At 36.2% G+C, this 18,062-nt stretch overlaps 1 protein-coding gene across 3 annotated transcripts in view; it reads left to right on the top strand.

The window, feature by feature from the left end:
* The first annotated feature begins 459 nt into the window (after positions 1-459).
* Positions 460-18,062, top strand: part of TTC21B (tetratricopeptide repeat domain 21B) — a 69,137-nt gene continuing 51,534 nt past the window's right edge. The window contains exons 1-9 of one of the 3 annotated variants that reach the window (XM_081052174.1): positions 460-586; positions 2,239-2,433; positions 3,551-3,680; positions 3,771-3,881; positions 7,426-7,592; positions 9,901-10,023; positions 12,814-12,971; positions 16,362-16,446; positions 17,442-17,540. In XM_081052174.1, the coding sequence (XP_080908300.1) occupies positions 3,674-3,680; positions 3,771-3,881; positions 7,426-7,592; positions 9,901-10,023; positions 12,814-12,971; positions 16,362-16,446; positions 17,442-17,540 (750 nt within the window). In that variant the 5' untranslated portion in view covers positions 460-586; positions 2,239-2,433; positions 3,551-3,673. The remainder of the gene's footprint in view (positions 587-2,238; positions 2,434-3,550; positions 3,681-3,770; positions 3,882-7,425; positions 7,593-9,900; positions 10,024-12,813; positions 12,972-16,361; positions 16,447-17,441; positions 17,541-18,062) is intronic. The other 2 variants (XM_081052173.1, XM_081052172.1) reach the window with 2 other exon arrangements.

Here is an 18,062-nt window from a genome sequence, read left to right as displayed (position 1 = left end):
GAACTTGCGATTTTTCTGCCGCCACCTTGTGGCCATAATGTCGATACTACACGTGGAAGTTAAAGGTTTTTCCTTTATGCTGGTCAGGCCTTCAAATAGCCGCATTGCGGGAATCAGCCTCAACTCAAACGTGTAGAAAATGGTGCCTTTCTTTGTAACCAGAGCTGGGAAACAGATTGACCGTTTTCCAACTTACTCTCCTATTTCCTTTATTCCTAAATCCTGTAACTTCGGGCCCGTCCACCCACTGTCCTCCAAAGGCCGTTTCCCGGGTTTACTTCCTCTTCCCCACCGCGGCGGTCGCGCCCCCTTCCATCCCCGCAGCCCTCCCACCCAGCCTCAGCCGGCCCAGCCCCCTCGGCCGGGCCCCCGCCTCCGCCCTGCAATCCCTGAAGTGAGGGCCCGCCCCCTCCCTCCAGCAGCCAATGGCCGCTCGGCCCCGCCTCGTCCCGCCCCTCCGCCGCGTCGGGAGCGAGAGTGGGGTTTAGGCCTCCCCGGCGGTCGGTGACCCTTAGTGCCTGCGCTGGATGGCGGTGGAGGCGCACGGCCCAGCCCTTGGGAAGACATGGACTCGCAGGGGCTGAAGGTGAGCGGGCGGGTGTTGGACGTGTTTTGAGGTTGGCGGGCAGCTGGGGGCGGGGGCGTGGGGAGAGCGCTGGCCGACGGCTCCAGGGCGTTACTCCCCTGCTGGGTCTGGCTGCTCTGGTTCGCTCGGTACCCCCGACGCGCGGGGCGGCCCCGTGGCCCACATCACCTGCTCTGCCTCCGTGGGCCCTGCCCTGGCACCTGAGGTCGGGGCAGCCTTCCCCGCGCGCCGCTTTCCGACTTGCCGTTAGTGTGCTTACCCCACGGTAGTTGTGTTTACGTGTACTTTTGTCTGCTGCTTGCTCGGGAAGCTGGCTCAACACACGACACCTACTGCGCCTCCCGGGGGCGATGTTGAGTGACTTACAAGAAAGGAGTGTCAGCTAGCCCGTGGGACAGTAAAAGGAGCTTGGAAAAAGGATACGAAAACAATTTAAGACATAGGCTTGAAAGTGGAGTCGTGTTTATTTTAGGGTGATGGTCTTCATTTATCACCGACGCACCCATTCATCACATATTTAATGACAGTCCACTTGAGAAATGATGATCCGAAAACAAATACAGGAGACTTGAAAATAAAAGCAGTTTCTTTTTAGGATGATGGTCTCCATTCATTTGTGCACTGGTTCGTTCGCTCAGCAGATACTGATGGAGGGCTCACTATGTGTCCACTAGAAGCTGGAGACAGTGATGAGCAGAACGAAACAGTCCCGGCCTTCACTCATTTTATGGTCTAAGGCTGGAGAAAACCTTAATGAAATTAATTCATCAAATATTTACTGAATGCCTCTATGTTTCTGGCACTGTTCTAAGCCCTGAAGATAACAGGCCATGCGATAATAAAATGAAGTAAAACTCTCCCAATCTTGAGCTTACATTTGAGTAGGAGAAGTCAGACAGTAAGCAGATAAATAAAATGTGAGCTGTGTTAGATGGTGATGAGTGGGTGGAGGACAGTTTGACAGTGATAGTTTTGATAGTTTGTCTGAATTTTTACATATCTTCCTGTGAAACCTTCTCCTATCCCCGTAGATTTTTGCCATCACCTATATTTGTGCTTTGTACTACCACCGAAATGAACTCTTTAATAAAAACCCGTTCATGCCAAAAACTGTTAACGTGACTCCTCATCGCTTAGACAAGAGGATCAACTTAACATGAGACACTTCTTGACCCTACCTTCTTCTCCAACTTTGTCATCCAATAATCCCAGCCTTACTTAAGGCTCTAGAACAGGGAATGGCAAACTTTCTATATAAACGGCCAGATAGTACATATTTTAGGCTTTGCGGGCCATAGAGTCTCTGTGACAGCTAATCTACCATTGTAGCATGAAAGCAGCCATAGACAATACTATTAAACATAAGTGTGGCTTTGTTCCAATAAAACTATTTATGGATGCTGAAATTTGAATTTCATCTAATTTACACATGCTATGAAATATTTTTCTTCTTTTTTTTTCCTTTCTCAACCTATTTGAAAATGTACAAACTGCTCTTAGCTTGCTGGCCCTACAAAAACAGGTATAGACCAGATATGACCCACGTGATATGGTTTGCCAATCCCTGCTCTAAAATATGGAATGACTTTTAGTCCTCCCCATCCCACCCCATTTCTATGTTTCATTGTTGATTTTTATCTGTGTTGTTACAGTTCCTCTGCCTGGCTAACTCCTGTGTCTTCCTCAAGAATCTTGAAAGGGGACTAGGAAGAGTTATATGTGTGTGGAGGTGGAGGTAGGAGTTTGCAAATCAAGAGTCAGTTCTGAAATCCTCCTCAAGAATCTTTCCCTTTACTTCCATCCTACCCACACCTGATCCTCATTCTCCTCCATTCCCAAAGCAACTTGTAAGCTCTTTTCTTGCATTTACTACATTGTATTTCAGTTTTCTTAGATTCTAGTCTCATTTGAAAACTTAAGCGTTTCTGGGGCAGGAGCCACCATGTCTTATTCATTTTCATATTCACAGTACCTAGCCCAGTGCCTGGTACTAGGCAGTCAGTAAATATCTGTTGGACTGAACAACCTGACTTGAACCAAGGCAGTGGTAATAAAGATGGAGAATGGGAAGTAGGCTAGAGAAACAGAAGAACCTACTGACTGGTTAGATTTAGGGGCTAGGCAAATAGAATAGGAGGATTCCATGACTTGATGTCTAGTTTGGGCAGCCGTGCAAAGGGAATGATGAATTTGGAGTTCAGATGAGAGGTCTTGGCTGGTCACGTGGTTTTGCATTTCATCAGCATATGGGGTTAGGAGGACCTTTTTTTTCCTTTTCTCAGAATAGTAGTTTTACAATATGATGTCTTAATTGATCCTTACGGTGACCTGTAAATGGCTACCAGCATTTTAGAAATGAGCAAACTGAAGTGCTATAAGATGGACCAGAAATTTGAAACCAGGTCTTTTTGCTTTTAAATTCATATCCTTTTTATGATAGCTTGCCTCTGCCTTTCAAGAGAGTTATATATGCTTAGTGATATTAAATTCTGGACAGAAGTCAAGTAAGATGATATTAAAAGTATCCTTAGTTATGAAGACTAAGAGGTCATTTGCGACCTCATGGAGGGGGCACTGGAGGAATACTGCACGTTACTGAGATGTGTCCTGAGGGTCTTGGAGATGGAGTACAGATGACACTTTCAAGAAACATGGCTATGAAGGGGACTAGAGAGCTGGAGGGAAGCAGAGTAAAAGTTACAGAGACATTGGCCTAATGATTTAGAAATAAAAGATTGAAATTGTTGGAAAACATTGAGATAGTTCAATAATTTCGTGTTCATTGTGTTCTGCATTCCTTAGTATTAAGTGCTATACTTTAACAATATTTTAAGGAACTTGGAAGAAAAATAATCGCATTATCTAAATTTTAGATTATTCAAGATTTTAGATTAATATCTAAAGTCTTAGATATTTCAGAATACCAGAATCCCCTTGTAATGTTTAGTTCTTATTTTCTTTCAGACTTTGATTAATTACTATTGTCAAGAGAGGTATTTCCATCACGTGTTACTTGTTGCCAGTGAAGGAATTAAGAGGTATGGTAATGACCCAGTCTTCAGGTTTTATCATGCCTATGGTACATTAATGGAAGGTATGTGCTAATTATTAAACATGCTACGTATTTTTTAAATTCTTGCTTTTCACTAAGAATAATTTTTTACATCATAATTTTGATTTTCAGGTAAAACTCAAGAAGCTCTTCGAGAATTTGAGGCTATTAAAAGGAAACAAGATGTATCACTTTGTTCTCTACTTGCACTGATATACGCCCATAAAATGAGTCCTAATCCAGGTATAGTATTTAAGTGCAATGCTTAGGACAATCTTTCCTACTCAGTTTATTTTGATTTTTCTCAATTACCACAGCATTCAATCTGATTATATTGTATTAATATTGTCTGTAGGTACTTTATATATCATATATGTTTTATCTTCTTGACAAGATTATAAGTTTATCAAGCACAAAAAATATGGGTGTTAATATAAGACACAATATGTATCTTTCATATTCCTTATATCCTATAACAGAAGTTTCATTTGTACATAAGAATTGTTTGAGTTAACGTAAGGTAAACGTATATTAGCAATTGTTAAACAACAACCAAAAACAAAAAAAATAGCCAAAACCGGTGTATATGTAAATTGCTTTGCAGCAACCAACTTACTTCATAACCTACATGCAAATAGCTATATACAGTTTCTCTCTTCTAAATCTTAAGCTTCTTGAAGGCCTTTATATCCCCTAAGAGGGCTAACTCTTGGAAGATATTTAATACATTTTTATCCAGTATTAAGTTGGGAAATGTGACTGCATTATAGAAGGAACTTTATGCATATACCAGCAATTACAATTGTGTGAACTGTCTTAATATATAGTGTATCTTAATGGCTGTGCAGAAGAATATCAGAATTATAGGTAATAAAGAAGAAATAGCATTGTATTTTTCCATATATACCCAGGAACTGCTAATAGAATTATAAATATAGGTCTTGTTTCAAATAATTTGACCATAACCAAATGCACAAGAATGGGTTCTTAAATATCAGAAAAGAAATTTTTCTTAAAGTATTACATACCCCCTTCATCCCACATATACTTGCACAAATCAGTAAAAAGTTATTTAAAACATTGATATGTTTAGTAAGTAAACAAATCTAACAACTAAATGCTTACTTTCTGTGAAGGACTTATCCAAATATAGTTAGAAAATACAAAAGAATTATAAGAAGTGATCTATAACATCAAGTTTATGATCTAGTTAAGAAAAGAAAATGTGAAAATCAGAGATTAAATTCTGTTATTATTAAAATGATAAGAAATAAAACAAATGAGTCCATAATTAATTGAAAATGATATGTATAATTGACCCTTGAACAACATCAGTTTGAATTACATGGGTCTACTTATACACGGAGGTTTTTCAGTAAATACAGTTCTATAAATTTATTGTGTCTTCCTTGTGATTTTCTTAACATTTTCTTTTCTCTAGCCTACTTCATTGTAAAAATACAGAATTGTAGTATATATAACATACAAAGTATGTGTTATTTGACTGTTTATGTTATCTGGGAGACTTCTGGTCAACAATTAGTTATTCATACCATGTTTCCCTGAAAGTAAGACCTACCCAGAAAATAAAACCGACCCCAAAAATAGCCCCAGCTAAAATCGTCAGCCAGATGATTTAGTACATTATGACGATGTTCCAGAAGATGACATGACTGTATTTAAATAAATGTAGGTTGTTGTACATGAAAAAATAAGACATCCCCTGAAAATATGCCCTAATATGTCTTTTGGAGCAAAAATTAATATAAGACCCAGTCTTATTTTCAGGGAAACAGGGTAATTAAGTTTTGGGGGAGTCAAAAGTCATATGCAGATTTTCAATTTCATGGGGGGGGGAGCACATTGTTTCAAGGTCAACTATACTATTAACCATAGGAGTAGCCTGGAAAGGTTTTGTGAAAGATGGCAACTTAATGTGGTCTTTGAAGGACACGTAGGATTTCAGTATAAAGTGTCAAAGGGGAGATACGTAGGGTGGTTCAGGATTAGACTGTTCTGGGGATCCTCTTTCTCTCTGCTCCAGCAGGAGTGTGTGTAGCTGGAGCAGAGAATCTGCATAGAAGAGCTGTAGCCAGTAAGTCTTAAAAGAAGAAAAAAAGAATTAGTGTAAAATATTTTCTTCCTAGAATCAAAGTTTTCATTTAATTAGTTATTCCTAACAGTATTGGTTCTTTTGGGAAATGTGATTTCCAGGACACTAAAAATATAGAGGCAGAAATATTGCTTAGAGGCTCTTCAGTACTGACTCTACTTTTCACCATAGATGATGCTGAGTGGGCTTGAGTCCAGGAGGGGCACGGATGTCCGTCAGTATTGCCTCGATTGTTCATGCACATTCTGAATGCTGATGTAAGCCCCGAATATAAAAGGGCTGTGATGTAGTAAGAACTTGAGCCGAGATCTGGCAAGAGCCAACTCCATACAGATGGTATCACAGCTAACTGGTGACTCAGGAACTTCATAGAAATCTGGGCAGAAATCTACAATTCCTGCTACAATTCCTGCCCTAATGAGTTATTTTCTGACTCTATCATGATTCTTTAATAAAAATTTCTGAAGGTGTTCAAGAAGGTATATGCCTAGGAACTGGGGGACAGAGGAGTCTTATTTGCCAAGCAACTTGTAACCTTCCTGGAATGATTTTGTTTCCTAATGTCATGAAGTTATACCTTGGTAATTCCACATTTAAATTTAAATTTGTATCATCAGAGTTAAAAGGAAGAGTCACATACCTTTCCTTGGTAGCCATTTCCAGAAAGGTAGAGTCTGTTAGAATCACAGCCCTCAACTTTGACATTTCTTCTTCCTTCCTGCGTAACGGATCCATGTTCTGATTCGATCCAGGATTTGGATCTAATTGACATTTGTGTCCTAAGCACATACTTATATATAATAGATTTGATAGAAGTGATTAGAGTTATTAGAAGTAGAACATCTATTTAAGGGAGCAGTCAGTATTAAACTATGTAGGTTAACAGTAGTTATACTACCTTTCACTGGACTGTGACAGTAGCCTGGCATGTTTCTATATTTTAGAAATGGCTTAGGGAAATGGGTAATTTGAGTAATAGTCCTAGGTTTGCCCCTAATAATTGTATCATTTTAAAACCATTGCTAATTTGTTCAAGTCTTATTCTAAAAAATTGCTTGTATAGCCTTTAAGTCTTGGGAATGACAAACTATTGATCTGTAGTGTGTATTACTGTGGTCATTAACCATACAGAGCTGTCGAGCACTTGTGTTTAGTTTAAGGAACTGACTTTTTAATTTAATTCTCGTTTACTTTTAAATTTAAAACTGATAACTTGATTCATTATTAGAGAAGTTATATTTGGGACGAGTAAATGAATCTCTTTTTCAACTATACATTTTATGAAATCTAAATACAAGTCAAGTATTTCTGAAGAAAATTTAGCATCTTGTTAGACGTGTGAGTAAAATACATACCAGATTTTAAAGATTTAGTAAGAAGAAAAGAATGCAAAGCATCTCAACCCTTTATTTATCATTTATGTGTTGAAATAATTTTGCTTTATTGGGCTAAATAAACCGTATTATTAAAATTAAGTTTATTGGCTTCTTTTTACCTCTGTAATGTGGCTACTAGAAAATTTTAAATTACGTATGTGGCTTGCATTTTATTTCTATTAGATGGTGCAGTTATAGAGAGAGGCACTTAATTCTCTCCCCTGTTACTCATCTGACCTATTATAAATATTCGACCTACAATTTAATTTTTATTTAATGTCTTTTTTTTTCCTCCCAGATAGAGAAGCTATTCTGGAATCAGAGGCCAAAGTGAAGGAACAACGTAAAGAAGCAGGACCAAAAGCTTTGTACTATGCTGGCTTATTTTTATGGCATGTTGGTCGTCATGATAAGGCGAGAGAGTATATTGACAGAATGATCAAAATGTCAAATGGTAGTAAAGAGGTAGCTGTTTTTTCAATTTTGAAATAGTAACATTAAAGGAAACATTTATATGTTCAGTAGTATCTGCTGTTTAATTCTTCGCTATTGCCCACTCTATTCCCACTTTATAAGTAATAGCTTTATTTTAATATTTTATAGAAAATTGTGGTTCTCTAATGTTACTTATTTTTATGCTAGTTATTAACTCTTAAAAAGATCATTCTCTGGCTCCCTTCTTCCCTTCCTCCCCTCCCACTCTCCTTATTGAACTGCTTTAGATACAAGGTACCATTATTTTCATTGTTAATAATACAAAGATGAGGAATACATAAACTTTACTTTCATGAGTGAATTGTCTAGTAGTGTAATAGAGCATATACCCAGTGAATATTATGAGAACATTCATAAATGATATGAGGTAGGTGTGATTAAAATGTGCAAGAAAGTAATAGTTAACATTTATTGCTTGCTTTGTACTAGACACTATTTTAAAAACTTAAGGAGAGACCACATCTGTTAGTGTTAGGAAAATGAAGAAGACTTTCTTGAAGGAAGTAGCATTTGAGCTAAAACCTGAAAGATACAGTTTCCATAGGCAAAGATTATGGAAAAGGGAAGTAGATAACTCCCAAGGTGGGAAGTAAGAAATGGAAATGAGTATATCAAGGATATGTGTTGGTTCTGGGTACAATGAGAATCTCACATTTAATGGGATCATGGGGTACATAAATGAAGTGGGTGGAAGAAAAGCTTGGAGAGATGGTTGGGGCAAATGGAACGATTTGATGGCTAAGTACAAATATTTGTATCTCATTTGGTAGGTATTGAAAGACCATTGAAGGTTTTTAATCATCACAGTGGTGTTATCAGGCTACATATTCAGAAGATTAATTTAGTAATGGTTTATGGGATGAACTAACATGGGGAGAAACTAGAATGCAGCCCCCCAAAAAAGGTAGTGCTTTCTGGCAGAAGATTTTGAAGGCCTACATTAAATATTGTACAGTGGGTACAAATTTGATAATTATTAAATACCCACAAGGCTTGTCAACTGATTGTAAATAGTGCGGGAAAGATATTAAGGTGTTAAATATCAAGGATGTCTCTGAGGTTTTAAGCCTGGACAATTCAGAGACTGGTTAACATGAATGGAGACTATATTGGGATGAGAAAGTAATCTTAAAGGGAGGTAATGTATTTGGCTGAAGACATGCTGTATTTCAGGCTCTGGAGAACAGTGAGATGGGGATTGTAGATGAGCTGTTGGAAAACGAAGAGAAAAGTTTAAGAGAGGTACTGGACTAGAAATAAAGATTGGGAATCATCCGTGGAGACAGCAGTTGAAATGGTTTAAATAAGGACTCTGATCTAGTGAGTAAGGGTAGCATTGTTTTAGTAGTAGTGTCTGTCTTTTCAGGTGAACTGCAGGGAGGTAAATAGTTAAATATTTCTAAGTTAATGCAGTAACCTAGAATTTTTTTGATAGAGCAGATTTCACAATTTTTATTTGACAAAAATAAAATTAACCTGTTTTTATCTTCTTTCTAATCCTATAAACCTTACAACTATTGGCTCACTAACATTTCTGAAGGTAAAATTCCATGAATTCTTCACTTTTTAATTTCTGAGGCCATTTATCCTTTCATTTGAAACTAGTCACAGAGATTAAAGGATATCTTTACCAAATTATCTTAACTTTAATATATGTAATATATGTAAAAGGCCCTTCTATTTTTTCATCTTAGTTCATTTAGTCTATTTGCCCAAAAAGAGGTCACAAACTCTTCTCTATGTATTAATAATAATTTGCTGGCAAAGTCACAGATAAGAATATTGGTTAATTGAAATTAATGGAATATTTGACAAGCTTCTTCATATTGACATTGAGCACAATACCGTGTTTCCCTGAAAATAAGACCTAGTCGGAACATCAGTTCTAAGGTATCTTTTGAAGCAAAAATTAATATAAGACCCGCTATTATATTATTATATTATGTGAGTCGGTCTTATAGTAAAATAAGACCAGGTCTTAAATTAATTTTTGCTCCAAAAGATGCATGCAAGCTGATGGTCCGGCTCTGTCTTATTTTCGGGGAAACACGGTAGTAATATTAAAGGCTAACGTTCGTAATAGTCCCCAAGACTCTAGACTGGCAAGGGTTTGAAAGCCATTTTACTGCAGAGTTTTATTGTTTGTAACATTATTTGATAGAGTGGTTTTTGTTACTAATTTTTTAAAAATGACATTAGGTTTGACTCTTTCATCAATACTTGGCTTTTTTCATTTCCCCCCAAAACGAAAATATGATTAGAATTTTTCATTTTACAGGGACAGGTTTTGAAAGCATGGCTTGATATTACGAGAGGAAAAGAACCTTATACTAAAAAAGCACTAAGATATTTTGAAGAGGGATTACAAAATGGAAATGACATTTTTGCTCTGCTGGGTAAGGTGAGTTGCAGTTAGGATAAATAAATTATGTTTTAAAATTTATTCATAATATAGCTGAAACCCAACAAAACTAAATAGCTCAAAAAAGATAGTAATTTTCATGTTACTTCAGTCAACTCTCAACTGTAAGAGGGACTTGCATTTGTATAGGACAAAGAACAGAGAAATGCATTCCGTACCAAATTCCTGTTTTAATTGTTTTTGTTGTTATTGGTGTTGGTGGTTCCTATATTAATTTTTTTTACCAAACCTTTATAGTGTGTTTAATATGTGTGAGGCATCACTCCAGATACTAGGGATGCCCTGAGCAAAATAAAACCTCTTGCTTTTGTGGAGCTTATAATCTGGTAGAGACCGACAATGAACACAATAAGGAAGTAAATTACTGTATATAGTATATTAGAAGTAGAACAGTGCAATGGAAAAATGAATTGGGTTGAGGGGGAGAAGTGGAGCTGGGGAATTTAAGTTACATGGTCAGACAAAATTAACAGTTGAGTAAAGATTTATTTATAGGAGATGAGGGTTAATGCCCTGTGAACATCTGGGGGAAAGCATTACAAATAGAGGAGATAATAAGTTCAAATACCTTAGTGCACGTTCATAGCATTGCTAGAAAGCCCAGACACTAAAGGGAATGAATGAAGGGAGAGCAGTAGTGAAGACTAAAGGGAAAGAAGGCGCTGTGTGGGCAGGTGGGCACGGGGGAAATGAGGAGAGACAGGGATGATTTTATAAAGTCTTTGGCTTTTACTTTGAATCAAGTAGACAGGCAGCCCGTGCAAAGAGCAATCATATGATGGGACTTACATTGTGAAGGAGGAGCAGTTGGCATAGTCATTTGAAATATAGGTGGGTGCACTCCAGGTGAAATGCTCGCCTGGCCCGTCCTCTGTCCCCAACCCTGATGGACTTCGGGGCCTTTTTACTCACCATTTCCACTATTTTTGGAGTGTACATAGATTTGATTACTTTCTCATTAAAATAAAAGCTGTACAGACAAAAAATTCATTGGTGAGTAGAAATGTTTAATTCAGATCCTTACTTTAATCCCATTCATGCTTTCTGAACACCTTAGATTTTCTTTTTATTCAGAAAAAAGAAATTACATTCATATGTTAACAGTCTATTAGATAAGCAGTCATTTGAAGGGGTAAAGAAGGATTATTAGTGTCTTGGGTATTGTTAATGGCCCCACGTCGCTCCTGTCGATTTTTGCATAGTGAGCTTGTGCAGATATTTGCCACCAGCACAGCACAGCGGTTACTTCAGGCTAGAGGAACTGGGCACGTAGCTAGTTTTTAAAAAAAAAAATTTTTCTTAATTATTTCTCCCCTCTATTCCTTAAAAAAAGCTAGTTGATAATCTTCTAGGGTAAGGCTTTTTCAGGCATTAACATAAGCAGCTTAGGAGAAGTTTCCCTTTTTCCTCCAATAGTTCAGGTTGGTTTAAATTCTTTTTCTGATATAACCCATTTCAGTAATGTATTTATTTATTTTTTTGTTGTGTAAGTGCAGCAGGAGGGTTGCATTAGTCTAATTCCAACTAGGAATATGAACCAAATACTCAGCAAATTTAGTTTCATTTAACATGGTATTCTACGTTCACATGGGAGGTGATGGTCCAAGAAAGTATTGAATGTGGTCTTTCTTGCATGATTTTGTTATGTTACATTACCAGCTATTTAGGCAAACTCCAAGGATATATGTAATTCTAAAAAATTATCTACATTAGTCTTTTTGCTATTATTGTCAATTATTAAGAAATTTAAATAATTTATTTTGACATAGTGACATCTTTGGATGATTCTCACATTTTCCTTTAGTTCTATGGGAATATAATCTCAAACTAATTTCAAGAACATATTGCAGTGCAGTGCATCTATCGAGACTGGTTACTCATTTTGAACTGAGATATTCCAGGACTAAATTTATTCCTAAAGGAGATCCTGAAGCAAATTTTTAAGTCTGATATGTGATAAATATGGCTTATTATGTGTTCTTAAAGCACTCACTATATTTATAGTTTTATTTTTTCTGACTATGAAATTAACAAATGGATGTTGTTAAAAATTTATTTCAGAATACAGTGTTATCTGAATAAAAAATAAATATCACCATTGGAGACAAACTATTATAAGTGACATCTTTTCATGTCAGTAAATGTTAATCTGTACATCTACATAATCACTTTTAATAGCCACGTAAAATTTTATTACATAGATAAGCCTTAATAAATCCTATATGGACATTTTGGGTTATTTTTATTTTTTCTAATTCTACCATAAATTAATGTATATGCTTCTTTGTGGCCTTATTTACTATGGTTCAATTATTTCCTTAAAATAATTCCTAGTAGTGAAAATGCTGAGGTAGAGGGAGTTGTATGAACTTGTTTATTCTCTAAAATCTCCTAGTTTAGACACTACTTGTAAGTATCCAGGAAATATTTTATTCTGAAAAGATCAATTTTCTATTCTAAAAAGAAACATTTTATGGTGTTTCTATAACCGTTTTAAAAAATTTCATGCTGTAATCATATTTCTCTGATATTTAAAAGCGGATTTTAAAACAATCACTTACATGACATTTTTGTTCTGTGATATTTTAAAATTGTTATAATAAAAACTTTTTTTCTTGCTCTAAAAGTGATAACTGTTCTTTACAGAAAAGTCAGAAAACAAAAACAGAAAATATTAAACACTAGTTTTCTGCCTGTTTTAGGATAACTGTTATGAGAACCTTAGTATATACGATCACAGTTTTGGTGTCACTTTTTTTCTCCCATTAGGCACAATGCCTTGAGATGCGTCAGAATTATTCCGGTGCTCTGGAGACTGTGAACCAGATAATTGTGAACTTTCCAAGTTTCTTTCCTGCTTTTGTACAGAAAATGAAACTACAACTAGCCTTGCAGGACTGGGACCAGACGATTGAGATAGCACAAAGGTTAAGTAAAAAAAGATGACACAAGTACCTTTGGATCGGGTTATAATTTTGAGAAAAAAAGAAAATCTCTGTGTATTTTTGTTTATCATAAGGTTTTTTAAATCTGATTTTCCAAACAATGTAGAATTGAGGAAAAATTTAACATTGATTGATTTACATAAATATCAGAGCAGCTGTTCTAAGACACACTTTATGCAATACCCCTGCCCTCATGAAGTTTGTATTCAAATGAGAAGAATCACATAATAAGCAGAACAAATGAGAAATTATGTAGCATGTTAGAAATTTATAAGTGGTATGGTGAAAAGGTAAAACCGGAAAGTGAAATGGGGAGTAGTGGAAGGGGGTTTGATTTTATGGTATGGTCAGGGAAGGCCTCACTGAGAAGATGGCATTTGAGCAAAGGGAGCAAGCTATGGAGATATCTGGGAGAACATTTGCAGAAAGAAGGAAAAACAGGTATGAAGACCTTGAGGCAAGAGTATGTCTTATATGTCTGAGAAGGGGGAAGGAGTAGTTGACTAGAGTGAAGTCAGAGCAGAAGGGTGGGAGGGAGCAGGGTTGCCAGGTCCTGAAGCATCTTGTTGGCCATTGTAAGGAATTTGGTTTTTCTTCTGCAGTGCGAAATCTTTGGAGGGGTTCCCTCTCTTCCTCCTTCTCTCCCTCTTTCTCCCTGACTCTCCCTCTCCTTTCTCTTTTTCTTCTTGCTGTTTTTTAAGTGAAAGAAACCAGTATTTTATCTTACAGGTTTTCCATGATATGATTTGTGTTGATTGTCATATACTGTAAAACTGGTTGCTTATCCTCTGTATTTCCTATAAATTAGTAGTGGATCTAGAGACTTGGTTTATGTTCATGTTCAATTTTGAGGGGGGAAAGGGGCAATTATTTCATAAGTGGTGATGTGTTCTTCCATCAAAGGGACATAATCTCTGCTTGTCTCTTGTTTGGTGATATTAGTAGCAATTTGTGTTCAATACCTAGGTGCTTGGTTTAGGATTACAATATGGTTATATCATTCTTCGCTTATATCATTCTTTCTTCACTTCTTAGCTGGAATACTTCAATAAAGAAAAACTTTTAACCTACTGATTGATAATCTAGTGTTACAGTTCATATAAAAAATCAGATAAGTTTTTGAGCCTTTTCCTTTATTTCTGGGTTTCAGAAAGGAAAAAAAAAGTTCCTTAGCATCCTCAGTAATCGATTAGTGGTTTAGATTTGTTTGTTTGTATGACATAGATTAGGCTTGAGTGTTTCTAATGATTTCAGTTACTATAACTGCTCAGATTGTCTCATCTATGGCCATGAGTAGCCTTTTGGAGTTAGTTGAGTCCTTTGACATGATCCTGGCAGTCTTTGATAGTTTCCTTGCTATTTGGTATGGCAAGATATATCAGGGTCATTTTGTGTAATACTACCCCAAACGGGTATCAGCCAATATCTAGATCTGTCTCATCCTTTTTAGTGGGAAATGTTATTTGGAGGCTACAATTTGGGCACTAGTAACTATTTGATGTTTTTTTGATGTTTATATTTTTCCAGATTTCTTTTCTCGGCAGTGTGTGGGGGGAAGGGGGAAGGGATTATCTATATAATATATAAAAATATATGTATATATTTTGGGGGACATTTGTAAAATTAAGTACAGACTCATTATAGTTTTTAAGCTTGATTTTTCTTTAACTTAGTCTTTCACGGATATCGTTTTATATCCATTCACACAGATATACCTGATTATTTATTAACAGTGAATAGCATCCTATACAGTGAACATACAGTTTATTGAATCTTTCCCCATTGGTAGCCATGTTTCCAATTTTTCACTGTTCTAAAAATTACAGTGAACACACGTGTATATACACATATAATCTTTATACAGATATAGTAGTATTTCTGAAGGATGGTTTCCTAAATGAGGAGTTATTGTATTTGTTAGGAAGGCTAAGCTTCTATAAATAAAAGGATATAAACATTTGATGGTTTAATAACAGTAGAATTTTTTGTGTTAGATGTGACTGTTTGGGGTGGGTATTATTGTTGTTCAGGCAGCCTTCCTCCACACTATCATTAAGGGACCTCTTGCAACTCTGCTATTTTTCTAAAACCTCATCACACTGGTATCTAGCTGGTGGAAGGGAAGAGTGTCAAGGAACCATTCCATTTTTCTTGAAAGCCCAGGCCTACAAATGGCATATATTGCTTCATCTCACATCGGCCACATCTAAATGCAAAGATGGCTGAGAAATCTTGGCCAGCCTCGTGCCCAAGCTAATAAGGAAAAAATGGATTTGAGGAGACAGATTGCCGTCTGCCTCAGGTATAGACATATAAAAGTTTGAGACACTGCCAAATTCCTATGCTAAGGAATTCTGCCAATAACTTCTGTGTGGGTCCTCCAGAATGGGCCGATCGAGGTCAGGCTTGACTGGGGCTCTGCATCAGGTATCAGATCCAGCTGGGTGGGCATGGCCCCTGGTTGCAGTTTGGGCTCTGGTCAGCTCTGTGTGCTCTCCCCTGGACTCAAGTCAAAGAGCAGCAGCTACCCAGAAGAAGCTCTCCTCGTGGTGATAGCAGAGATGCAAAAGGACTAGCAAAAACCTGTTGTGGTCCTGAAACTCAGGCATGGCACACTGCCTCTCCTGCCCACATTCCATTGGCCGATACAAGAGAAATAAATGTCCCGGTCCATAGTCAAGGAGCAGTAAAGTATACTGTGGCATTTGTAGGAGGAACTGCTCAGTTACATGGCAGAAGGCACATATTCAGGAAGGGTGGAAGAACAAGAACTTTAATTCAGTGTTACCACACCATCCATCAAGAAACCTAGAGTGTGACCTCGTTTGTTCAGTTCCTTTTCTAAATGTCCTTGAGTAAAGTATATAGGAATTTTTATAGCTTTTGCAGATTTTTTTACTAAGTTTATATCCTCTTGGTATGGGGTGGTTGTTCCTATTGTTAATAGAATATTTTTCATAATATTTTCTAATTTGTTTTTATCCAATAGGAATCTATACGAATGTTGTGAATTACATTGATTTATTTTTTTAATGTTTAATCCATCTTTGCATTCCTGAAATTCTTGTATGCCTGGTCAAGGTGAATTATTCTTTTAATATACTGTTGTGTATGGTTAGTAATGCTTTAGGATTGCCGAAGGATTTCATGAGACTGGTCCAATCTATATCTTTTTAAACTTAATAAAAATTAAGATTCAGAGTGTTTTTAGTTTAAATAATGAGAATGATAATTTTCATGAAGAAGAGGTCATTTTACTGAGTGAAATTACTTATTTAGACAGTGGAACAGTCAGACCTGCAAACTAACTTTTCAAGCCCTGAATTAAGAGAATGTACAAGTTTCAACGTTAAGCGAAATTTTTTTCTGCAGGTTAATGCTTCAAGATAAACAAAATGTGGAAGCACTAAGAATGCTGGCTCTTTACTATTTGTGTAGGGAAGGGGATATAAAGAAGGTAAGTTTTATTGTACTAGTTAACTTTCCTGTATTAAAAATATATGTAGCTACAGACACACATGAACTTATGTTAGAGACTTGAAGTGATCTTTTAGAATTTATGTCATGGTATTTTTTAGTTGATTCCTGGAAATACCTAAATAAAGAGGTGAGCTTCTTAAATCAACTAGTAAAGTAAAAACATGATGCAGTCAAAGTTACCTTTGAAAATTCCATGGGTCATTAATTACAGTATATGTGGTTTTCTATATGATTAATGTAACTGGTGATACCGGGTATAGTATACTACAAATGCAAAATATAATTCATAGTATTTTTAAAATTTAATTAAGTTTGCGTAAGCTAAATGGACTCAGGATGAAATCCCGTTGGGCCTTATAAAAAGGTACATGTTTCTCTAGTAGTGAACAAAAATTGAGTATATACTGGATTATGGAATGTCAAAACTCAGTCTGAAGCAAATAGTATTATAACAAGTAGTAGATTTGGATTGTGTTCAGTTTGGTTAAATTAGTTAATGTGACATTTATTTTCATAAATATTAAAAATCTTAGTAGGGGCAACTCTTAAGTAAATTTTCCAGGCATTAAAAATTACTTAATATTAAGTATCTTAATGATTTTTCTATTCTAGAGACTATTTTAATTATAAGCCAGGCTATACAGGTAATCCAACAGATGATTTCACGTAATATTAATGTTTATAAATATGTTATTCATAGCTGATTTGTGTCATGAATTAGTTATTGGAGAGGGAGCTTGGCATGTACAATTAATTGAGTATTATGGGTATCTTTACACACCCAAAGGTTTCCATTCAACATTAAATAAGCACATTCTAAAACTCAATTCTTTGTTGATAATTATTGAGCTTTTTAAAAGAACTTTTAATAAATCTTGCAACATATAAGATTTAATTAGTCTGTGTGTCATTTATTATGGTCCCTTTTTTTCTTAGTTTATTTGAAAATTATACTGGACATTTTTGTTTTAGGCTGCAACCACACTGGAAAGCTTAGGAAATGCGTTGGATGCCATGGAACCACAGAATGCTCAACTTTTTTATAAGATCACAATAGCCTTCAGCAGAACTGTAAGATTGCCTACTATGTACCAGAGTTCTGTCATCTGTAGCTGAGAATAGAAAATAAGTCACAAAGCTCAAGGCACCAAAGAGCATATGGCCTAGAGTGAAAATGCATATATAAATACATGATACGTTCCTAAGAAAGGCAGTTTAGAGGAGATACAGTTTTAAACTATAAGAAGGCATTACGGAGGCTTCATGGAGGAGGTGGAACTTGTTGAGCCTTTAAGGATAGGGAAGTGCCTTCCAGGAAAAGGAAATTGAAAATGGTTTATTGTAATAATAGCATAGGATTTATGAATAAAGTTTTTTGTTTTGTTTTTAAAAACCATTTGAACAAAGTTTTAATGTGGGTGATAGACTATTTTGGTGAGGAAGATAGTTGATCTCTTACTTTTTTATAGTGCAGAAATGTTTCTATTACAAGTACCGAATAAAAAGAAGGTAATTGGGAATGGAATAGGAAAATACAGCAGAATCTTGAAGTCAAACCTGAAATGAGAGGATTGAAAAGTTACTTAAGATAGA

Source organism: Rhinolophus hipposideros (genome assembly GCF_964194185.1).
Source record: "Rhinolophus hipposideros genome assembly, chromosome: 6".
Lineage (NCBI taxonomy): Eukaryota > Metazoa > Chordata > Mammalia > Chiroptera > Rhinolophidae > Rhinolophus > Rhinolophus hipposideros.
This window is presented reverse-complemented; position numbering and strand designations above follow the sequence as displayed.